General features: G+C 36.8%; 2 protein-coding genes across 33 annotated transcripts in view; one reads left to right on the top strand and one right to left on the bottom strand.

Annotated features, from left to right (window-relative positions):
• Nucleotides 1–20,499, top strand: part of DLG2 (discs large MAGUK scaffold protein 2) — a 1,979,996-nt gene that overhangs the window by 1,407,622 nt on the left and 551,875 nt on the right. The window lies entirely within an intron of this gene.
• Nucleotides 1–20,499, bottom strand: part of LOC144294995 (uncharacterized) — a 61,971-nt gene that overhangs the window by 37,298 nt on the left and 4,174 nt on the right. For all 3 annotated transcript variants that reach the window (XR_013362336.1, XM_077867292.1, XM_077867293.1), the window contains 3 exons: nucleotides 18,434–18,539; nucleotides 17,991–18,098; nucleotides 14,344–14,480 (listed from right to left, as the gene is read on the bottom strand). Coding sequence is in view for 2 of the 3 variants with exons in the window: in XM_077867292.1 (XP_077723418.1) it covers nucleotides 14,344–14,480; nucleotides 17,991–18,090 (237 nt within the window). In the remaining variant the exon portion in view is untranslated. The remainder of the gene's footprint in view (nucleotides 1–14,343; nucleotides 14,481–17,990; nucleotides 18,099–18,433; nucleotides 18,540–20,499) is intronic.

The following is a 20,499-nucleotide window of genomic DNA, read 5'->3' as shown; positions in this document are numbered from 1 at the left end:
ACAAATCACTAAGTGCTTTAAATTTTAGGAGGATTAATTCATACTGAGTTTTATAAAGTTCAGTTATCAGAGTATACTTTAGGAAGAAAAGAACATATTGATCCTGGCAAAGGAACAATGGGATTGTTAAGACTTCGATGTGATGGTTCATGTCCCTTAATATTGGCTTCATGAGGTTCTACATATTCTGATCTTTTTTTTTTTTTTTTTTTGGTTTTACTTATTTATTCATGAGAGAGAGAGAGAGTGGCAGAGACATAGGCAGAGGGAGAAGCAGGCTCCCTCCAGGGAGCGTGATATGGGGTTCCCAGAACCCCAGGATCATGACCTGAGCCAGAGGTAGATGCTCAACCACTGAGCCACTCAGGTACCCCTAAATATTCTGATTTAACTCTAGTCCCTGCTTTGTGTATGGAGAGCAATTTCTGGCATTGTTTGTAGATCTAGACTCAAACTCCCAGTTCAGACTGAAAGTGAACAAGATGCATTGCTCTAGGGAAGGACAGAAACACACCTGGGGTGGAGGAGGTGGTCTCTGCCACTACTAAGTAGCTCAGAGGCCTTGAGAATGTTACACACTTTCTTGATTTTAGCATCTTTCAAAGTGAAATTGTGATCATTTGACTTTTGTTGACGGAGACATCCGGAATGCCATTATAATGGTCAGAAAATCAACACTTTGTTTTGATTAAGTCTGTAGCTCTGAGAAGATGCAATCTTTATTACATTCCCAAAGCAAAGAGCTGATCACAACTTTAAATGCTGATGAAGTATTTATTATTTATTCCTGATAGTCTCCCAAGAAGGCATATTATCATTCTAATAATCTGAAACTATATTTGATATTGATTTTAGCAAATAGATATTTGGGATCTAGACCAAAATAAAATGGATTGACAGGGAAGGGGCAAAGCACTCAAACTAACTCCATGTTTCCAGTTCAATAGTTATTTTCAAGAATGGTTTTTCTGAACAGTTACAAATTATATTACTTAGAAAGGCCTAATAATGTGGTAAGCTTTGTGTAAGCATCAAGTCATTACAAATTGGCTTACTAGTTAGATGCCAAAATCATTGAGATGTTAGAGCTGTTGAATATTCATTCAGCTCTTATACAGGGGACTGTAAAAGTAACAGTAAAATGAAGACTTACATATCATCTCCTGAGTGAGGTTTCTCCATGCTGTGCAGTCCATGCCAGGTAACCTTTGCTGACAGGGTATCCCTCCATCCTCCCACACCCTCCACCTACCCGCTTCTGCACATTGCATTTTAGTTGCCTAGAGGAAGCTAAGGCTGGAAAACCAGGTTAGAATTTAGAATGTGAAACTCAACGTTCTGCATCAGGATATCAGCACAAGGAGAACAAGCCACAGCTCCTAGCCCCGCATCAACCTTTTCCCTTTCTGCTCCCAGCTCCCTGCTACACCATGAGGAGAGTGGGGACATGCCTGTGACACTGCAGTATGCACATCAAAGCTTTATCCATATCCTCTGCAAATAGTCATCCTTCCACTATTTTTGAGTATAAGGTTGTGCACAAAGCCTGTGCCACCAACCTTTAAGAATTTGAACTTGGGAAAGGGTTTACACAGCCACTAAAGTGGGCCGAAGTCAAGGAATTCCAGAGTTATGTCTGTTGTGGGAGAGGGGGAATCCATCCTAAGTGGTCATTCTCCCTAAACATTATAGACTCCCCACAAGGTGATCATTAGTGAACATTAATCCCGTAAAAGGGAGCTGGCAGGCACATTAAGGGAAATGTGTTCATGAACTTTTGGGGCCCAGTGAAAATAAAATGAATAGGATATATACGTTATCAGTAGTTATTGGCTTATAGGACTACTCATATTAAGTTTTGCAGTATTAATGTTGCCTCCATCCCATTTACAGAGAATAAGTAAGTTTTACGTTATCTTAGTGATAACACATGTACATATTTTAGATGACCTAGTTATTTTTTTGATGACTATATCTCAAGAGAAAAAACATGGGAATCTCTAAGCCAACTTAAAATGCCACCATTCTGTATGTCTGAAATCTCACATTTACATATTCAATATTCTATCTCCTAAAACATCTAACACTGTACCTTAACCGTAATAAATACTTGGAACTAATAACAGCTGCCATTTTTTCAGCTTATTACATGGACTTATGAAGGCCCAAGAAGGTTAAATTGCAAGTGGCTTAGACAAAATTCTAACCCAGTCTGTTAAATTCCACATCCATGTTCTTCCTACCACAGCACATGACTACAGTTATCTGCAGAGGGAAAACTGAACATATATTTAAGATTCTATGAACACAGAACCATACCAACATCCTATGTGATAGTGTCAAAAGTTCAAAGTTCAAAGTGACATCCAAATTTTTTAAGCTCTTCAGGAAATGACCGGCTTGGATTAGAGGTCTAGTCACTATATAACTTTATATGAAAGGAACATGATAAAGATGAAATAGTTTTGTTTTTGAAGATAATTCAGTTCTCTGATTAGAAATTAATGCAAAAAAAAGAAAATAAAGCATGCTCATTGTAGAAAATTTGGGAAATATAGGCATTTATAAAATAAATTAGAATCATTCATAATCTTATCACCAAAAGGATCTATTTATTATATTCCTTTATATTCAGTGCATGTTTTTATATGGTTGAAACTTTTATCCTGCCTTTTTCATTTAATATCACAAGATAGGCATTTCCTTACATGAAAATATACTTTGCAAACATTAGTTTAAATTGCTTCATAGTTTCATGCCATATAGGTATAATATCTTTTAACTTTTGCCCTATTTGGGGTATTTAAATTATTTATTACATTGTAATGAACATCTTTGTGGGAGGGAATTAAAAATCTGACAGATATTAGAGAAAACCAAGTTATAAGTAGTTAACACACATTACTGGGTTTGAAATGTTGGCAAACTAGCTCTAGGACTTGTTATTACATATTTTTAGTTTTGTTTGTTTTTTAAAATCATAGACCAGAGTTTTATTTTGCATTATACCTGAATGAATTAACAATAGTTTTTAGTGGGTAAAACCAAGCTTCTGGGAAGGTATTAATATCCAGTACAGTATCACTATAATACTCTAAGCTAAGACAATTTACAAGTCAACCTCAGACAAGTGATGTAGAATTAGTCAGTAAACACCCAGGATTTTGGCCCAAATAATTTTTAGTTATTCAAGTTATTCTGGTATTTAAAACACAGACATCAGGGCCACAATTTAAAATCTACAATACCCTATTACTAATTAAAATGCTGATATTATTTCCCTTCTACTCCTACCCTCCATTAATTTCTTTAAATATTGTTGTCTAATTTAGTTGTAAATTACTAAAGAGAAAGGCAGGACCATTAGGGGGGGAAAAAAAGGCAATTTTTCCTTTCAGAAAACAGTGAATTGAAGAAGGAACTAATAACTGATTCTTTTGTTTATGTCTGAACTAAAACACGAAAGAACTTTAATATTCATTATCTCAAACATATATTATTGTAAAAATACACATATTCTAGAGCTTCATTTAAAGCTACTCTATTGACTAATATGTTGTGCTGGGCATTAGAGTACCAGAGCTGCTTTATGTACCAGAAACTCATCTCTACATTTCCACTTCTCCATCATTCAGATTAAGGCATCAGACATACAGATATGATTCAGGAAAAGATGTGGACAAAGCCATTTTTTATGAATGTGGGGAATGAGAGGAGATAACCTCAGGATTTTCAGTGTAGTGGGGTGAGAAATCTTGAGCGAGCTGATACCACTGTCATCAAGCCCAGTGACACTCACTGAAATTGGGAAGTTGAGTGACGTGACAAATGTAAGGAATAAAGCAAGACTTGTGATCCGCTTGTCCTCTGAATATTTACTGAGTATTCTGTAGCAGACACTTAGGGCTAGGATAGAGCAGGAAACAAGAAAAACAGGATATGTGCTTTCAGTCCTCTGTCACAATGAACATGGAGTGGAAGTGAGTGCTCTGAAAGGAAAGTACATGAGCTGTGAAAGGCTGACCTGACCTAGCCCAGGCTGACCTGACCTAGCCCAGGGCAGCCTTGCAGAGAGGTGGTATATAAGCTGAGATGGAAAAGGTGAGTGCTAGCCAAGAGAAAAGGCGTGAAGGGGTCTCTGGGCAGAGAAAATATGTCCAAAGGCCTGAAGGAGAATTGGGGACAGGTCACTGGGACTAGAGCTGGTGAGAGAGCGTAGACAGGCACAAGATGAAAAGAAAGAGTAGTACATAAGAAATCAGGCAGAGAGAGCCTTAATGCCATAGTAATTTGTTCTTATCCTTAGAAAAGCATCATGAAACTTTGAATGTTTTGATGAGAGAGTGGCTGAACTGAATTGTTAACGCATAATGATCGCTTTGATTGCTGTAGGAGTCTGGCTTGGCTGACAAGAATACATGCAGGGAGAGCAGCTTAGAGAGCTATTGCAGTCATTCAGGTGATGAATGATAAGAGTTTGGACTAAGATGCTGACAAAAAGAGAGAAATGGACAGATTCTGAAATATACTTAAGGATAAGGCTTATTGACTAATTGGCATTCGATGTGAGAAGTTGTATTCCTTCAAATGAATCAATAGTGCTTTCTCTGTCCTGGGCCCCATTTCATGTGCTAGGTGTACAACATTCTTCTTTTCAAAAAGTTTGCCAGGTAGTAGAATGATTGGAATGATTTTGAGGTAGGAACGTGAGAACTGGCAAAGGCTGATAGAGAGGCAAAGCTGGAAGATAAGTTTAATAGTTCTACTTTGAATAATATTAAGTTGAAGATGCCTAGGAGGAATTCTGGTGGATATACCACTTATGCAGTTGAACATACAGATTAGAAACTTTGACAGATCTGGCTGGATGCATAACTGTGAGCCTTTGAAGTCAAGGAAATTTCGAGACTTCCTTGAAAATGTATAGAATAACAAGAAATAATCATCCAAGAAGTAACCTGCCACTTCATGTGGGTTCTTCTTTGCCACTTTTCTACTTATAATTGTTCTTTTCCTATTTTACAAAAGAAAGGTATATGTAATACCCACTGCAAATTCTACTAAATTAATAATAAAATAGTACTAGTTACTATTCAAAATAGTACTATTTTACTACTAGTATAACAATATTATTTTACTACTAGATACAAAGGAACAATCTGAAATATTGTTGCTCAGGATGAGGAAGTCAATGACTTTAATCAATGAAGTAAATAATTGAGTAATTAACTCCTTAAGTCATGTGGTTTCCCATTCTTTGCTTTTAGTGAAATTGCAAAGGAATTATAATCTGATAGATTATTAAAATAGTATTAATGAAAATAAAATAAAATAAAATAAAATAAAATAAAATAAAATAAAATAGTATTAATGATATATTACAGGATCTAAGGCATTCTACTTAGAAGGAATTCAAAGTTCTTTTTCCATTCCCATCTAGTGTTTTTCTGAGCAAGTTTTCTTAGCATTTAAATTTATAGAAATGAAAAATAAGAATTCTAAATCGTGTCTTATATTACATGAGGTAATTTTAAAATGCTTCACTTACTCCATCAAGAAACAAATCCCCAGTATGATTGCATTTTTATTGTTTTTAGATTTATAAATTTCATAATATATTTAGATTATTTTGATTAATTATTTACTATTAATATAACAACTCAGTCAAAAATAATTTTTTAACATTTAGAGGCTATATGATATACACAGAAAATTTGGGGGGAAAATCATAGGATTATGTTTGTACATGCAATTTTATTTTATATAAGTATGTCAGAGTGGTCCATATGAGATGCTCTAACACAGAATATATTAGTATAAAACTCCATGGAAGTGAAATGAAAGCATAAGTTCAAGGGAAAAAATTTTTTCAATTCCTCCAAAAGTTCTTGTTAATTTATATTTTAAACTAGTGATTTTGGATTTCAAATTGGTATATATTTACTATATAAATACATAATATAATATAAATACATAAATACTATATATTTACTATATAAATTTGAAACAATGCTGTAACCATTGAAAATAAAATTTTACAATTCACTATAAGCCAGAAATTAAAACCTTTGCTAATATTTAAATTAGTATTTAATTTATTATTAAATCTATGGTGAAAAAATGATTAGATGTCAATTTCAAGCATGCAGAACAGAGCATAGTTTTGTTTTTGCTTTTGTTTTCTAAGTATGAAGATTGATAGATTGGATGAGGAGTAAGATGAGGATGTAAAAAAAGGTGATCAGAGTGGTAGACAGATAGGCTGGAGGGTCACAGAAGACAGGAGAAGAACACCTCAAGGAAGGACTAAGCAACTGCCTTCAACATTGTTGTAAGATAAACCAAGATCAGGACTGAAGAGACTGCATTAAGTCTGGCCAAAACCAGGTGAATTTAGTAGAAGCATTTTCTATATTTTTCTTGGTAGGAGCATTTTGAGGAGACAGTATTAGAATGGATTAAAGAAAGAGTGGGAAGGAAGAAATAGAGAATGATGAAGAAATAGAGCTCATCGAAGAATCTGGTTTGTAAAGAGGAAAAAGGACAGTAGCCAATGGCAGATGTCAAGTTAATGGAAAGCTCTTCAAAACCTAAGAGATACCAGAACATGTTTAAATGTTCAGAGACTGAACTAAGTGGAAAAATAGTGTTTAAGGATACAAGATATAAAAAGATTAAAGGATCAAGTAAAGTCTTTAAAAAAATGTGAATTGATGGACCTTTGGCATCAGAAGGGATACTTCCTCCACTATATAATAGGAAGAGAGTAGAGAACATGGACTTGCATGTAATCATGTAAATTTGGCATAATAAGTTGACGGATTTCTCATCAGATAGTTTATTTTTCTCTCTTGGAAGTATGAAGCAAACTAATGTGCTAGAAGTGACAAAAGGAAAAAAAAAAGGTTCTGAGATTATCATTATCAGATAAGGGACAGCGGCTGACCAGGTGTTTGGAGATCATGAATTTATAATAACTCCCATCATCTGTTGATTTTCTCTAGCACTTCAGAGTTCAGATGCTCTGGAAGAGGCATTGGAGGAGACAGAGGATTGAGTTCAATCAGGATTGGGGCTTTGGCAGACAATTGTAACAGAAGGACAGCATAAATAGGAGTGATAAATGGCAAGAGCATAATACCAATACTAAGATGAGTGTATAATTTTTATTTCCATATTTATTTAACTTTTTTAAAGATTCATTTATTTATTTTAGAAAGAGAGAGCATGCATGAGCAGGAGGGGCAGAGGGAGAGGGAGAGAGAATCCCAAGCAGGCTCCACACTGAGCATGGAGCCTGATGTGGAGCTTGATCTCACAACCCTGAGATCACGACCTGAGCAGAAACCAAGAGTCTGATGTTCAACCAACTGTGCCACCCAGGACCCCCTTTATTTACATCTTTTATCTGCTGTGTGAATTTGAGTCAGTCACTTAACTTGTCTCAGTTTTTCCACTTGAAAATATATAGAATTATCTGCATGGCATATCTCCAGGCTTTAAGAATAAACTAGATTAATATTGTTGAAGTGTTTTATAAACATCATTTCTGGAGGTTACTACATTTGTTGTCATAGGAGTCCAGGAAATGTGTGGTTTTACTTTTGGATCCCTTTCTAGTCTCCTTTATCTTCTGGAAGCTTCTCTCCTGTGCTGCACTGGTGCTTATTGTCTCCTCTAATAAATTCTTCCATGAAATTACCATCTTGTAGGTCCCCCATTCTTCTTACTTCTAAAATAAATGGAGAGTCATGCAAAGTGACAGACAACAGTGGACTTATTATAAAAGAAAAAATTAGGAATTCATTTCAAATGAAAGAGAGAATTAGTTACTGAAAGAGAGAAGGTATCTGCAGCAAAGGTACTCTTTTTTTTTTTTTTTTTTTTTTTTTTTTTTCAGCAAAGGTACTCTACCTGGTGACCATAAACCTTCTGGCTACCGTTCCCAGGCCTCTGAGTTTTTCCACCATAGCTGAGAACAAATGTAAGGGTGCCATTTGAAAACATATTGATGCAACCGTTAAATCAGAGATCTCTCTTTTTGGTTTTATGGGATCATAGAATAGAACCAATCTCAAAATGTGTCATGAGTTTTCATCACATAATTAATTTGAATTTATTTTATGAAATATGATTTAGCCTAGGAAGAGATGAATGGTATGGGTATTATGAAATCACATAAACAATAATAGCTGATTATTGTAACTTAGAAAAGGTCAAAAACAGCATTACTAATCATCTACCCTCAAAAATTACTACCTCTAAGCAATTTAGCATAATCTGATATATAAAAAATTGCTCACAGCCTTTGCCAGTACTAAATAATTCTGATAATTATGGGTTTGACTTTAAAAAGGACTTTGAGCTAGAGCTATCAGAATTCAAATCTGGATAGCAAGATTGTATATACTTTATTGTTGACAAACCCAATCCAAGTTAGGTAGAACTACTATTTATTCATTCATCCTTTCATTCATTAATTTATTTGTGATTTAACTGTTTGCTGAATGACTGCTGTGGGCTTGGCATATCTTAGGCATATCCAACAGGACAAGGTTTCTGTTCTAAGGAACTTACATTTTTGTCTGTTGGGCAGAAAATAAATAAATGTATAAAATACCGCAAGTTATAAGTGCTTTGAAAGAATGAAGCAGAGTGATGTGGGATGAGTACCTGGTGGCCATGTTAGATTGGGTGCTCCCGTAGGCTTCTAAGGAGGTGGCATTTAAGGTAAGATCTTAATGACAAAAAGGAGCCAGCGAAGCAAAGATAAGGGAAAGACTTTCAAAGCTGAAAGAATACTAAAATCAAGTGCCCTGAGGCAGAGTTGAACTGGGCATATATTATAAAACAAGAAGGGCCAGTGTAACTAGAGAGAAGAGGATATGGGGGTAGGGGGGTAGAAGATGAGAGCATAGGAAGAAGTGGGAGCCAGGTAAGACATATAAGACTGGTAAGAGGATTTGGATTTTATTTTATGTGATATGGGAAGAAGTTGGAGGGGTTAAGCAAAGAGTGAGTGAAGCCATCTGATTCAAATTTAAAAATCAGGTACTCTGGCTTCCATGTAGAGAATATATTCTAAAGAACAGGAGGAGAAACTGTTGTTGTGCCCAAGATTGCGAATCTGAGAAACCGCCAAGGAGCCAACACCCATGCAAGCGCACGAGGGTTTATTAGCAAGCTCGAGCTTGGGTCCAAGTACACCCGACACAGCGGAGCAGGGACTTGGACTCCGAAGTGGTTTTCAGAAGGGATGGAGGAATTTCTCAAGTTCATATTCTGATATGGGGCTTTCAAGGGCATTGAGCTCTGTTCTCATTCTAATATGGGACTTTCTACCACGGGGGTGGGCTCTGTTGTCTTTCTTTCTTTTTTTTTTTTTTTTTTAAGATTTTATTTATTTATTTATTCATGAGAGAGAGAGAGAGGCAGAGACACAGGCAGAGGGAGAAGCAGGCTCCAAGCAGGAGCCGGATGTGGGACTCGATCCCAGGTCTCCAGGATCATGCCCTGGGTGGTGGAAGGCAGGCGCTAAACCACTGAGCCACCCAGTTGTCTTTCTGATATGGGATTCTCTGCAGAGGGCAATTCTGAGCTCTGTTGTCTTTCTGATATGGGATTACCTGCCAAGGACATTGAGGACATTCTGCAGTTTTTCCCATAAGGTTCAGCTCTTATTCACAGGGGCCTAAGATGGCTGCATTTGTGCTAATGCTAAACTTTAGGTGGGATGGCCTTAATTTTTCCCGGCCTCCACACTGTGAGCCAGCATGTCCAGGTAGAAGTGGTGGTGATTTAGACTGAGTGGTAGTAGTGGATATGGAGGGCAATGGATGAATTGGGATCTACTTTGGAGTCAGATTGATCTTGCTGATAGATTGGAGATACAGGGTGAGGGAGGGAACAAGGAAAACTGAGTGAATGATAGGGGCTTATTGTGTGAGCCACTTGAGATTAAAAAGTGTCAGCCACTGGAGATAAAAAAGAGAACAGAGATGAGATTTCTTAATTTCTAGAGCTTACATTCTTCTGGGGTAAGATCTAATAGGTAAGCAAATAAATGGGGGTACTTGGGTGACTCGGTTAGTTAATCATCTGACTCTTGAGTTTGGCTCAGGTCATGATCTCAGGGTCATGAGATGGAGCTCTACACTGAGGTGTTTAAGATTCTCTCCCTCTCAGCCCCTCCCCCTCTCCACTTGCATTCTCTCTAAAAGAAAAAAAAAGAAAACAAATGATAAGTTAGATAGATATCTTATTTATTATTGAACTATACAAATGCTGTGAATTGTTTCCCTGTAACAACCAATGAATTTACTCACCATGAGATTTAATATTTACAATTTAAGAATCTTTAAAGATGCTGACAATTTCCTCTTAAATATTTTATGCATCTTATAAACTGCCAAAATCACTTACCATCAGATAATATATACTTGTTCTGTGTAAGCAGAAGTGTAAAGAAGTTACTGGTTCATAAGTTACTGCATACATCTCATGGGGGAACTTCAAAGAATACCTCTTATATTCATGGTAAGTGAAAAACAGTTCAAAAGCAGGGGCAAGATTACAAATACAGTTTGCCACATAGTATACTTGAAATTTCTCTTAGGGTTCACTTATTTTCTTTCTATGGAAATTAAGCTCCAAAAATTATAGTAATCGTAAGAATAAATGAAAACCTGAAATTAAAACAACTCTGAAGTTTGGAAGATGTGCTTAAGCTAGAGCTAGTCTTGTGTTTAAGTGACAGGCTCCTGTCCTTATGATGTGATTTGGGATCTTCTTGTCAATCTCCTTTTCTCCAGCGCCATGTCAGGGGCCATCTGTACCTTTCTTGTTCACCTCTGTGTCCTTAGTGCCTACACAATACCTGCCACTACATACCAGACATTCAGTAAATGTTGGTTGAATGTGCATGTTTGTGCATATCGGATATATCTCTCAACTAATACTTGAGATGTTATCATTGGTGATTACTTGCTTCTTTTATTTCTTTAGACCTTGCCCTCTCAGTGGAATTCTTTTTTTTTTTTTTAATGCAAACAGGGTTGTGAATGATAGCTTGTTTCTTGCAGTGATTACATTTGAGTTGAGTATATTTATAGAAGAGAAACAAGATGACATAAGACAGCACTCTCATGGGACAAGGTCACTGGAAGGATGAGGGAAAGTATGGATACTGGCAGCAAAGATGTCATTGACTAACTTCCTCACTTTTAAAATCCATTTATTTATTAATCAAACAAATATTCACTGCCAACTCTGTGCCAGGCATGATACTACACACTAAAGATACAAAAATGAATTTAAGATCAAATTTCTCTTCTCATGATTTATAGGCAGAGATAAAAGTTTAAACAAAACATTTCCTCCTTTTCCTTACCTCCCACATCCAATCCATCAGCATATCTAGTAGGTTTGAATTAGTCCTCTCATCTCTTCCCTTCTTTCTATTTAATTGCCTCTGCCACTGGTTTAACCCAGGCTACCATATCTTTTATCACGATTATGTAATAGCCTCTAAGAACAATCCTTGCTTTCTTCTACCCTATCTCCACCTCCAGAATCTAATCAAGTCTCCGTAGTATCTCTACACTGTACCTAGAGAAATCATTCTAAAACACTATTCTATATAAGCACTACAATAGTTTTCCATTGCCTTTAGGTTCAAGTCCAATTCCTTAGTATGCATTACAAGCCTTCAAAACTTGGTCTGTACTCCTCACCTCATCAGCCACTAAGCTATTACAGGAGCACTTCTCTCTATATATTCACCTGGACAATTTCGTTTTGGCCTTTAAATCTCACCTATCTTGGCTGCTCCAAGAAGTTTTCCTTGGCCTTCCTAACCCACCTCAGCTTCTCTCATTATGGCTCCTCAAACATCCTATATTGCTCTTGGCATAGCACTTAACATACTGAAATTGAATAGTTTGTTTTTCTATTTTCCCTTTTAAACCATCAAGATACTTAAGAATTAGCATTAGTCTTAAAGGATGGGTAAGGTTCTCAGACAAATGTAGCATCTGGAGGTGACTATTCAGGCAAAGGGACAGTCCCAGACTATGAACTTGCATGATGTTTAAAGAAACTGCTAATGATATAGCAAGAGACAGAGCTGAGGAGGTGAATAGCAACCAGATTGTAGAAAGACCTGTTTATTAAGTGAAGGTCTTTGGGCCTTATCCAAAAAGGCAGGTGAATTCAATTTATGTTCCACAGAGCCCCATTAGTAGTGCTACCTTGGCCCATAGGAAGCCTTTATATAAATTAGATAAAGATAGTTACTTCAGTAGACCCAGATCAGCACCAGGGCACTTGGCTTGAGGAAAGGATTTTCCTTGGATTTCTTTCAGTACTCACCAGCTCAGTCATACGCAGTGCCAATTTGGGATCCCTTGGAGCCCTCTGAAAGATCACAAATGAGGGCCTTCCATCAAGCTGCACTGTGATACCTTCTCTCCCCAGTGCAGAAATTATAGAAACTCTGCTTTTGCTATATATGATAATAAATATACATTATATGGCTTCTGAGTAATATTTCATTTGAAGTAAGGACTTCTCTGCTTAGATTTTTAAAATCTTTGAAAATCTGTAGGCAGTGGAGACCAATTCAAGACTATTAAATAGAAGAATAAAGCAGTCATGTGTATTTTCAATAACATAATTCTGGCAATAAACTGGAAGGATGTATTCTAGGGAGCAAAGCTGGGAAGAAGACTGGCAGGAAGTTGATTCCCACCCCACCCTCCCATCCAGGTGATTAACAATAAGGGCCAGATAATAGATAGGATAAGTGAAGATAAAGAGAAAACCTTAAACAAACAAACAGTGACAGATTGGTTGTGTGGTTGAGAAAGCAAGAGAACTTCCCACTTGTGGTATTGGAATAATTTACCTTGATAAAGAATAAAAAATGACATACAGAGTTATTCACTGGGAAGAAATGAGGATAATTTGGCATTCCTCTCCATTTGAGATACACTCCAGACTTCCAAGTAGGAATAGATGCCAGGATAAACTGACCTTGAACTTAGATTTATAGAACACCAGAGCCAGAAGAGAATTTTAACATCACTGAACCCAATTTAAACATCGGGGGCAGAAGGTGGGGTGATTACTTACTTAACTGGAAAGTAGCAGAACCAGGATTAGAATTCACATCTGGTTTATAACTCAGTATTCTTCCCAGACTACCATGTTCCTTATAGTTCTCAACTTTTCACTAAAATTTGCATTAATATCATTAAGCCACATTTAATTAGAATGAGAAGATGTATAATTATGAAGCTCACATATGTTGATTCATATCAACTTCTGGGATTGGAACAGGTTTGAGTAGAGGAAAACAGGAAATCAAATACATTTTAAAATATATGTCGAGAAGCCCCGGTGGCTCAGCGGTTCAGCGCCACCTTCAGCCCAGGGCCTGATCCTGGAGACCAGGGATCAAGTCCCATGTCAGTCTCCCTGCATGGAGCCTGCTTCTCCCTCTGCCTGTGTCTCTGTCTCTGTCTCTGTCTGTGTCTCTGTCTCTGTGTGTGTGTGTGTGTGTGTGTGTGTGTCTCATGAGTAAATAAATAAAATCTTTTAAAAAATAAATAAATAGAATAAAATAAAATATATGTCTTCTTGTGTATATTCACTTATAGGTTATGTGGGGGTACCAAGTCAATCTATAGCTTTTTTATGAGAATCTACTATGTATTTACACTTTATGCAATATGGGCAATGATGATTTGAGTGATTAGGAAACATTTTATGAAGCTATGGATTATGAGCTTGCCACAGCTTGAGGCTTGCCTTGATTAGGGTTTTGCAAGGCAGAAAGCACCATGAAATAAAATGCAGAGGCAAGAATGAGCTCATTATATTTTCTGGACAAAGACGATATAAATTAGCTACAATAGGAGTTTGAGAGAAATCAGATTTAGATTCCCTTCAATGATATTCATTCATTTGTAAGTGACAACTGCATGCCAGACATTAGTAATGCAAGGATAAATTGTTTTATTTTATTTAGGTTAAGTAACTCTTGAATGCTGAGGGAGAGGAAATGATACTAGAGTTGCTTTAGGAAGTTAAAGCTGGGCTTGTGTGTCAGGATGAATTGGAGGGGGTCTACTTAACTGGTGGTCAGGAAAACCAGTTAGGAAGCTACTGCACCAATGGATCCAGATGGAAAGTACCAGAACCTCATTTCATGAAAATTGACATGCAGTTCTGTCTGCAGACAGAGTATTCGTCTGAGTAGGCTAAGTAATCTCCAGTCCTATGATATTTTCCCTTTGAAATTCCCATTTCATGCCTCTTTTCCATGTTTACTCACTAAGTTACCTGGCTCAAGATTTGTTGCTGGCCTCCCTGCTTTCCTGGGTAAGTGCCGGAAGACCAATCGCTGATGCTGAAATAGCCAATTTCTTCCCCCATTGTGGAAAGCTGTGATCTTTCCCAGATGACAGCTGCAGAGAATCCTGCAAACATTTTATATAAGGGAAATGAAGTGGCAAATAGAGAGAGAAAAACAGTACATTCACTGTAGGGGATGGCTTCTATGGATCATAAACCCAAGTTACTCTCACCCAGAATTAGAGACGAGCAGAAGCCCTGTTTTTAAAATGTAGAATAAAGTGGCCATCACTTGGTCTTTGCTGAAGGGAAAGAGTCAAGAAAAGAGCAACAGAGAGAGAATGAGTGCTGGGAAATGGCTTGCATATTGCACTGTCTCACACAGTGTGGCAGCTGAGGTCTCCTGGTCCAAGTGCCTTTAGAGACTTCATTATAATGAAAAGCTGCAACATTGAAAGGACTCTGTCTACAGTCAGCTCAGGACTTTTTATCACAGTCGATTTGATCTACATAAGATTGAGTATTCCTGTTCATTTTAGAATGAACCATATATAAGCCAAGTGAGTAACCCTTCAATACCTAGCACAGTGGTTTCCAGAGTATGGTCCTAGACCAGCATGGCCAGCATCACCTAGAAATTTATTAGAAACATAAATCCTCTTTCCTGCTCCAGAACTACTGAATCACAGACTTGGAGTGAAGCCCAGCAATCTGTCGTTTAACAAGCTCTCCAAGTAACTAATTCATGCTAAAGTTTAAGAAGCATTGATCTAGATTTCGTTTTTTGGCTTGGCTTTACTGTTTACCAGTATGATTATTGACCCCATTCATGGTTACTCAGTAGTTGGGATTGGTCCTTAAATGACTCCCAAAATTACTTTTAATCAGAGAAATGTGGATAGTAGAGTGCATGAGCTTTGAGACTATCTTAGACATTACTTACTGTCATTATAAACCTCTTTGTGTTTCAGTTTCTGTTGCAAAATATATAAGCATTTATATACACATAGTTCAGTACTTTTATAAATACTGTATTTTTACGAATACAGGACACCCAGTTAAGTTTGAACATCAGACAAACACAAGTAACTTCTAGTATGTTTCAAACATGGTGTAGAACATACACTAAAAAAAAATGTGTTTTTCTGAATAGTTATTATTATTTTTCAGACAAAAATCTGAAAGCCAAATTTAACTTGGTATCTCATCCTTTTTATATGCTAACTCTGATAACTCTATTAACATTTTGCACTGGCTACCTTGCGGTAGGACACAGGACAAACCAGTTGAACCAGGGATGACTTCCCAGAAGACAAGATGAACTTGAGTTAAGTATTAAAAAGAAAATAAGGGGACACCTGGGTGGCTCAGTGGTTGAGCATCTGCCTTTGGCTCAGGGCATGATCCCAGAGTCCTGGGATGGAGTCCCACATAGGGCTCCCCGCAGGGAGCCTGCTTCTCCCTGTGCCTGTGTCTCTGCCTCTGCCTCTCTCTGTATCTCTCATGAATAGATAAATAAAATATTTTTAAAAAAGAGAAAAGAAGAAAATAGGAAATTGCTAAAGGAAATAATGCATGTTAAGCACTGGTTACAAAGCCTGTTCTATATTAGTTAGAAATTTTTGTTGGCAAGCAAATGGAGATCCACTTGAGCTAACTTAATCAAAAAGGGAAATGAAAGAGAAGGACACTTGCAGTATCTTCTCAAATTCCAGGATGAATTGGACAATTAAGCCCTGGGAAGGACATCCATGGACAGAAGCACTGGGGGGATCCCAGGAGGATCCCTCAAACTGCCTAAAAGCCCTTGCTTCTTTGCACACATCTGTTTTATTCCCCATATTCTTATGTAAGCTTTTGCCATTTCAGTCAGCATGGTAGTAAATGGCCTCCACTGTTAAATTCTCAGGCTACTAATTATTTTATGTTCAGACAGAATGTCTGAATCTCATGGTTTCAATTCCAAATTCGCCCAAACAGGGACTGGCCAAACCTGACAAGCGATCCATGATAAGTTGGGTGATCTTAACACTCCTCCTGAAGCCACGTGGCCATTTCTTGGAGAAAAAGTCCTGGTAGATCTTACCACATTGACATATATGTGATGCTTCCTAAACATTAATCCTTTCCTTTTCTGGAAAAACTTAAAATAAGCGATTTTGATCCTTTTATTCTCAGTTTGTTTTTTTGTTTTTTTGTTTTTTTTTAAGATTTATTTTATTCAGAGAGAGAGAGAGAAGCAGGCTCCGTGCAGGGAGCCCGACATGGGACTGGATCCCGAGTCTCCAGGATCACACCCCAGGCTGCAGGCGGCGCCAAACCGCTGCACCACCGGGGCTGCCCTTATTCTCAGTTTTAATGGACTAATAGCACCTAAAGAGGTCAGTGTAGCAGGTGAATTTTTAAGGTGAGAATTTTCAATAAGGAAGAACCTTAGTTGGCAGAGTTTTAAAATTCCCAGGGAATACTCCCATGCACTTCGTGAGGGGGTGCAGGGGAAGAGCAGAAAGACATAACTAGGTAAATTTAGAAAAGGTCATAATGATTTGAAGTCATTCAGGTCAGCCTGTGTGTGTGCGTGTGGTATTTTTTTTCCTTTTGGCTGGCATAAAGCTCTTGTCTTTTGGGGGTTAAAGTTTTGGGTTTTATTGTTGTTCTTAACCTACCTTTAATGACTCTAGGAATAAAAGAAAAATAAGACCTTTTTGTTACCTTAACCTGCAGAGCTTTTCTGGTTTCATTATAGTTTACATAAAACCTATGGAGTCATTCCTTTTAAACAGATTTTGATTTTAAGTGACCAACTGTTCTTTTTTAAGTGCATACAGTGTAGTTCCCCAGCTACTGTTCTTTATTTGATAGTGTATTATTGCATTTCCTCCTACACATTAAACATTGATCAAGTTCCTGCATGATGTGGCCTTTTAGTCTGTAATTAATTTATCTATTTGACCAAAGAGGGTAATACTGAGTGAAGACAATAAAGGATAAGCCAACTCCGTAATACCCCTTAAAAGTCAATAGCTGCTGCAAAGTTAAGTTTCAGACCCTACGATCTAAAACACACTCTGAATCAAGCCTTAAGAGGGTCTGAAGATAACTGGGTACAGTTTGATGTGTGGAGTGGGGCAAGGATAGAGAGGCATGAGTTGGTGAGAAATCTGCCAAGCCCTGATCTTTAGAAGCTTTCACTAAGGTTGTCATAAAGATATAGGTTGCATCAAAACAACTGCCTGTTTTCTTGTAGGAGCAGAGGGGTAAATTTAAGGGGAATTACATTACACTTCATAAAATAAGACTTATGAAAGCCGTCTTTTTGCATTTTCTCCCCCTAAACCCCATTCACCTTATTTCTTCCTCCTTTTCTCATATAAAACTAAAGAAACCCTTTCAGTATCTTGGTTGTAGCTCTCTTCCTTTCTCTCCCTTTTGTATCTTCTTTCTATAATCACTTCTTATCTTTCTTAGGCAAATCGCTTATCCCTTTTTTATGACTATAATATTGTACTGTTGTCTGGTGCTATACTAAGTACTTCACTTGCATTATCTCATCTAATCCATGTAGCCATCTTATTATCCCTGTTTCCAAATGGAGAAACTCTGGGATGTCATGTGACTTGTCCAAAACCACATACCTCCTAAATTGGAAAGCTGAGACAAGATCCCAGGCTGATTTGAGTTTGCCAAGGCTCCCAGGCCTGTGTTCCTAGATTCTCTGCTGTGATATATGTCCATTATAGAACCTGGCAAGAAACACAACAGTAAAAATATGCTTTTTAAAACACTCATAATCTCTACATCCACAAAGAACTAGAGCTGAAACTTTATTATCTTTCCTTTTGGTTGTTTTAAATGCATAATGAAAAGAAATTTTACCTTTTAACACCAGCATTTGGTGATCATTTTTTCTGAACCGATATCCTTAAAAAATGTGTAAAATCACAAAGTTTATTTTACAACAGAAAATACTTTTAGATATTACATGTTATTTTAAATCATATCTTCAAAGTGGAACAAATAATTTGTCAGGTATTATTTGACTTTTCAATGATACTGTATCACGTTCCAGCATACTTACTTGTTTAATGCAAAATTTAGGTGTGATTCTGTCGACATGTTAATGATAAAAATATCCTTTTTTTTTTTTTTCAAAGACATTTTCTGCAAGGAAATATAACAGAATTCTAAAGAAAAGGAGACAAGGAAAAGCTTAAAATTAGCCTTTTAATCTCTTGGATAGTTATATTTCACAAAGTGAATATTGTAGACTTATATTTGAAACAGCAAGCACTGAAAAAATGAAATCATCAACTTAGTTGCATGGCTAGAGGGGAGAGAAAAGGTTTATGCAAATAAATTTCTAATACATATCAGGAATGTGATAAAGGCTGTACTCTTTATTGGGGACAAAGTAATACTTGAGTCTGAAGTTAGTGATATATTTATGTTTCAAAACAAATGCAAATGGTGGCTTTATTCACAAAGATTATCTAGTAGTAGTAAAAGCAAATTAATTTTAAATAACTATGACCCTCTAGCCAGATGCTACTGCAACTGATTGAGAGGAACAGAAGTTGAGTGCTCTACTTTGGCTTGATTTTCTTTCCTCTACATTTTGAGAATTTGAATATATAAACTCTGCCCCTCACATCCCTATTTTTTTTTATTTATTTAAAACAAGCAATTCTGAGGAACTCTGTATCAGAAAAAAGGCAAAACCAGGAATCATGTCCATGTTCCTGTCCTCAACAACATTGTGACCTTGTCAGTAAATTTCATCATCTGTAGAATGAGAATCAGTGTTTCAGAAATGGTAGGGTTTAAGTGCCAGTGAATAAATGAAGTGACTAGAATGGTATACAGCACATAGCCAGCCCTCCTAAAATTTCCATTTCCATTCTGTTCACCTTTCAATAAGTCCTTGAGCACAGCATCTTTGACTGACCAATCAATAGCTGCAACTCTCATATGTACTGTACACTACAGTTCACACATATACCCATATGCATTGCTTGTCTGTCCTCTCATTAACTCTGGGCACATTTAAGTCTCTTTTCATGGGAGACTGAGATTCAAAGAGATGAAGTGACTTGACCATGGTCACGCAGCTGGAACTCTAATCCAAGTGTCCTGAAGGCTAGTTCAGTGCTCTTTTCACTGCACTAAAATTGCCTCCTTCCTCCACATGTTCAGGAAAAAAACATCCAATTTAGGCTGTGATGTCCTCACCCCAGCAATTGACAATTAAGGATTCCACTGTATACAAAAGGAAAAATTTAGTACAGTGTGACTAGATACAGCATATAGAATTTTTTTTAAATGTCAGCCACTCCCTTCAATGGAAAGCAGTGTTTTAAGATATGATTAATATTCTGAGCATAGGGTGATGGTAAACACTATGTGTTTGCATTATTATGAGATGACAAAATTACCCACTCTCAAAGGACCAGCTGCTGCAGGGCGGCTGGCACCCGTGTTGCCTACATTCTCAAAACCATTTTAATTGGTAATTTTCCATGGTGGGTGTTTTTTTTTTTTTTTTTTTTTGTCAGTCAGAGAGGAAATGTGTAAACGTATTAAAGACATAGCATCTGTTATGATGAAATGACATCATTGAATCTTAATAAGTGAAATGTTTCACCTCAGAATTTTGAAGCTAATCAGGGTTCTCATTGAGACAAGAGTCTCTATAACTCAGCTCCCCAAATAGGTATAGAGAAGTTATGGGGGGAAAATTATAAAATATTCTGCCCATACTTTTTGTATAATATTTCCACTACCATGTTATAATTTTGAATTGAGGTACACAATATACATGAAACTGTTTGCCACATTTAGATATACATGATCCTAAGAGGAGAGAGCCCAACTTTTGAAATTGGAAGACCTAAAATCATATCTAATCTCTACCCAAATTGCTAACAGCTTTAGACAAAGAACTTGAGCACTTGAAACAATCCTCATTTCTGTAATGTGGATAATGTCTTATTCACAAGATTATGGAAAGGATATAATAGCTAAAATAATACAAATCAAATTTTTCAGTGCTACCAATAACCATTTATTAGGTGCTCATTACATACCAGACTCTTTGCTAAAGATTTACATGTACATAATCTCATTTAATCTTCCCCATAAGTAAGT

The sequence above is a fragment of the Canis aureus genome, chromosome 23 (assembly GCF_053574225.1).
Source record: "Canis aureus isolate CA01 chromosome 23, VMU_Caureus_v.1.0, whole genome shotgun sequence".
Taxonomy (NCBI): Eukaryota; Metazoa; Chordata; class Mammalia; order Carnivora; family Canidae; genus Canis; species Canis aureus.
This window is presented reverse-complemented; position numbering and strand designations above follow the sequence as displayed.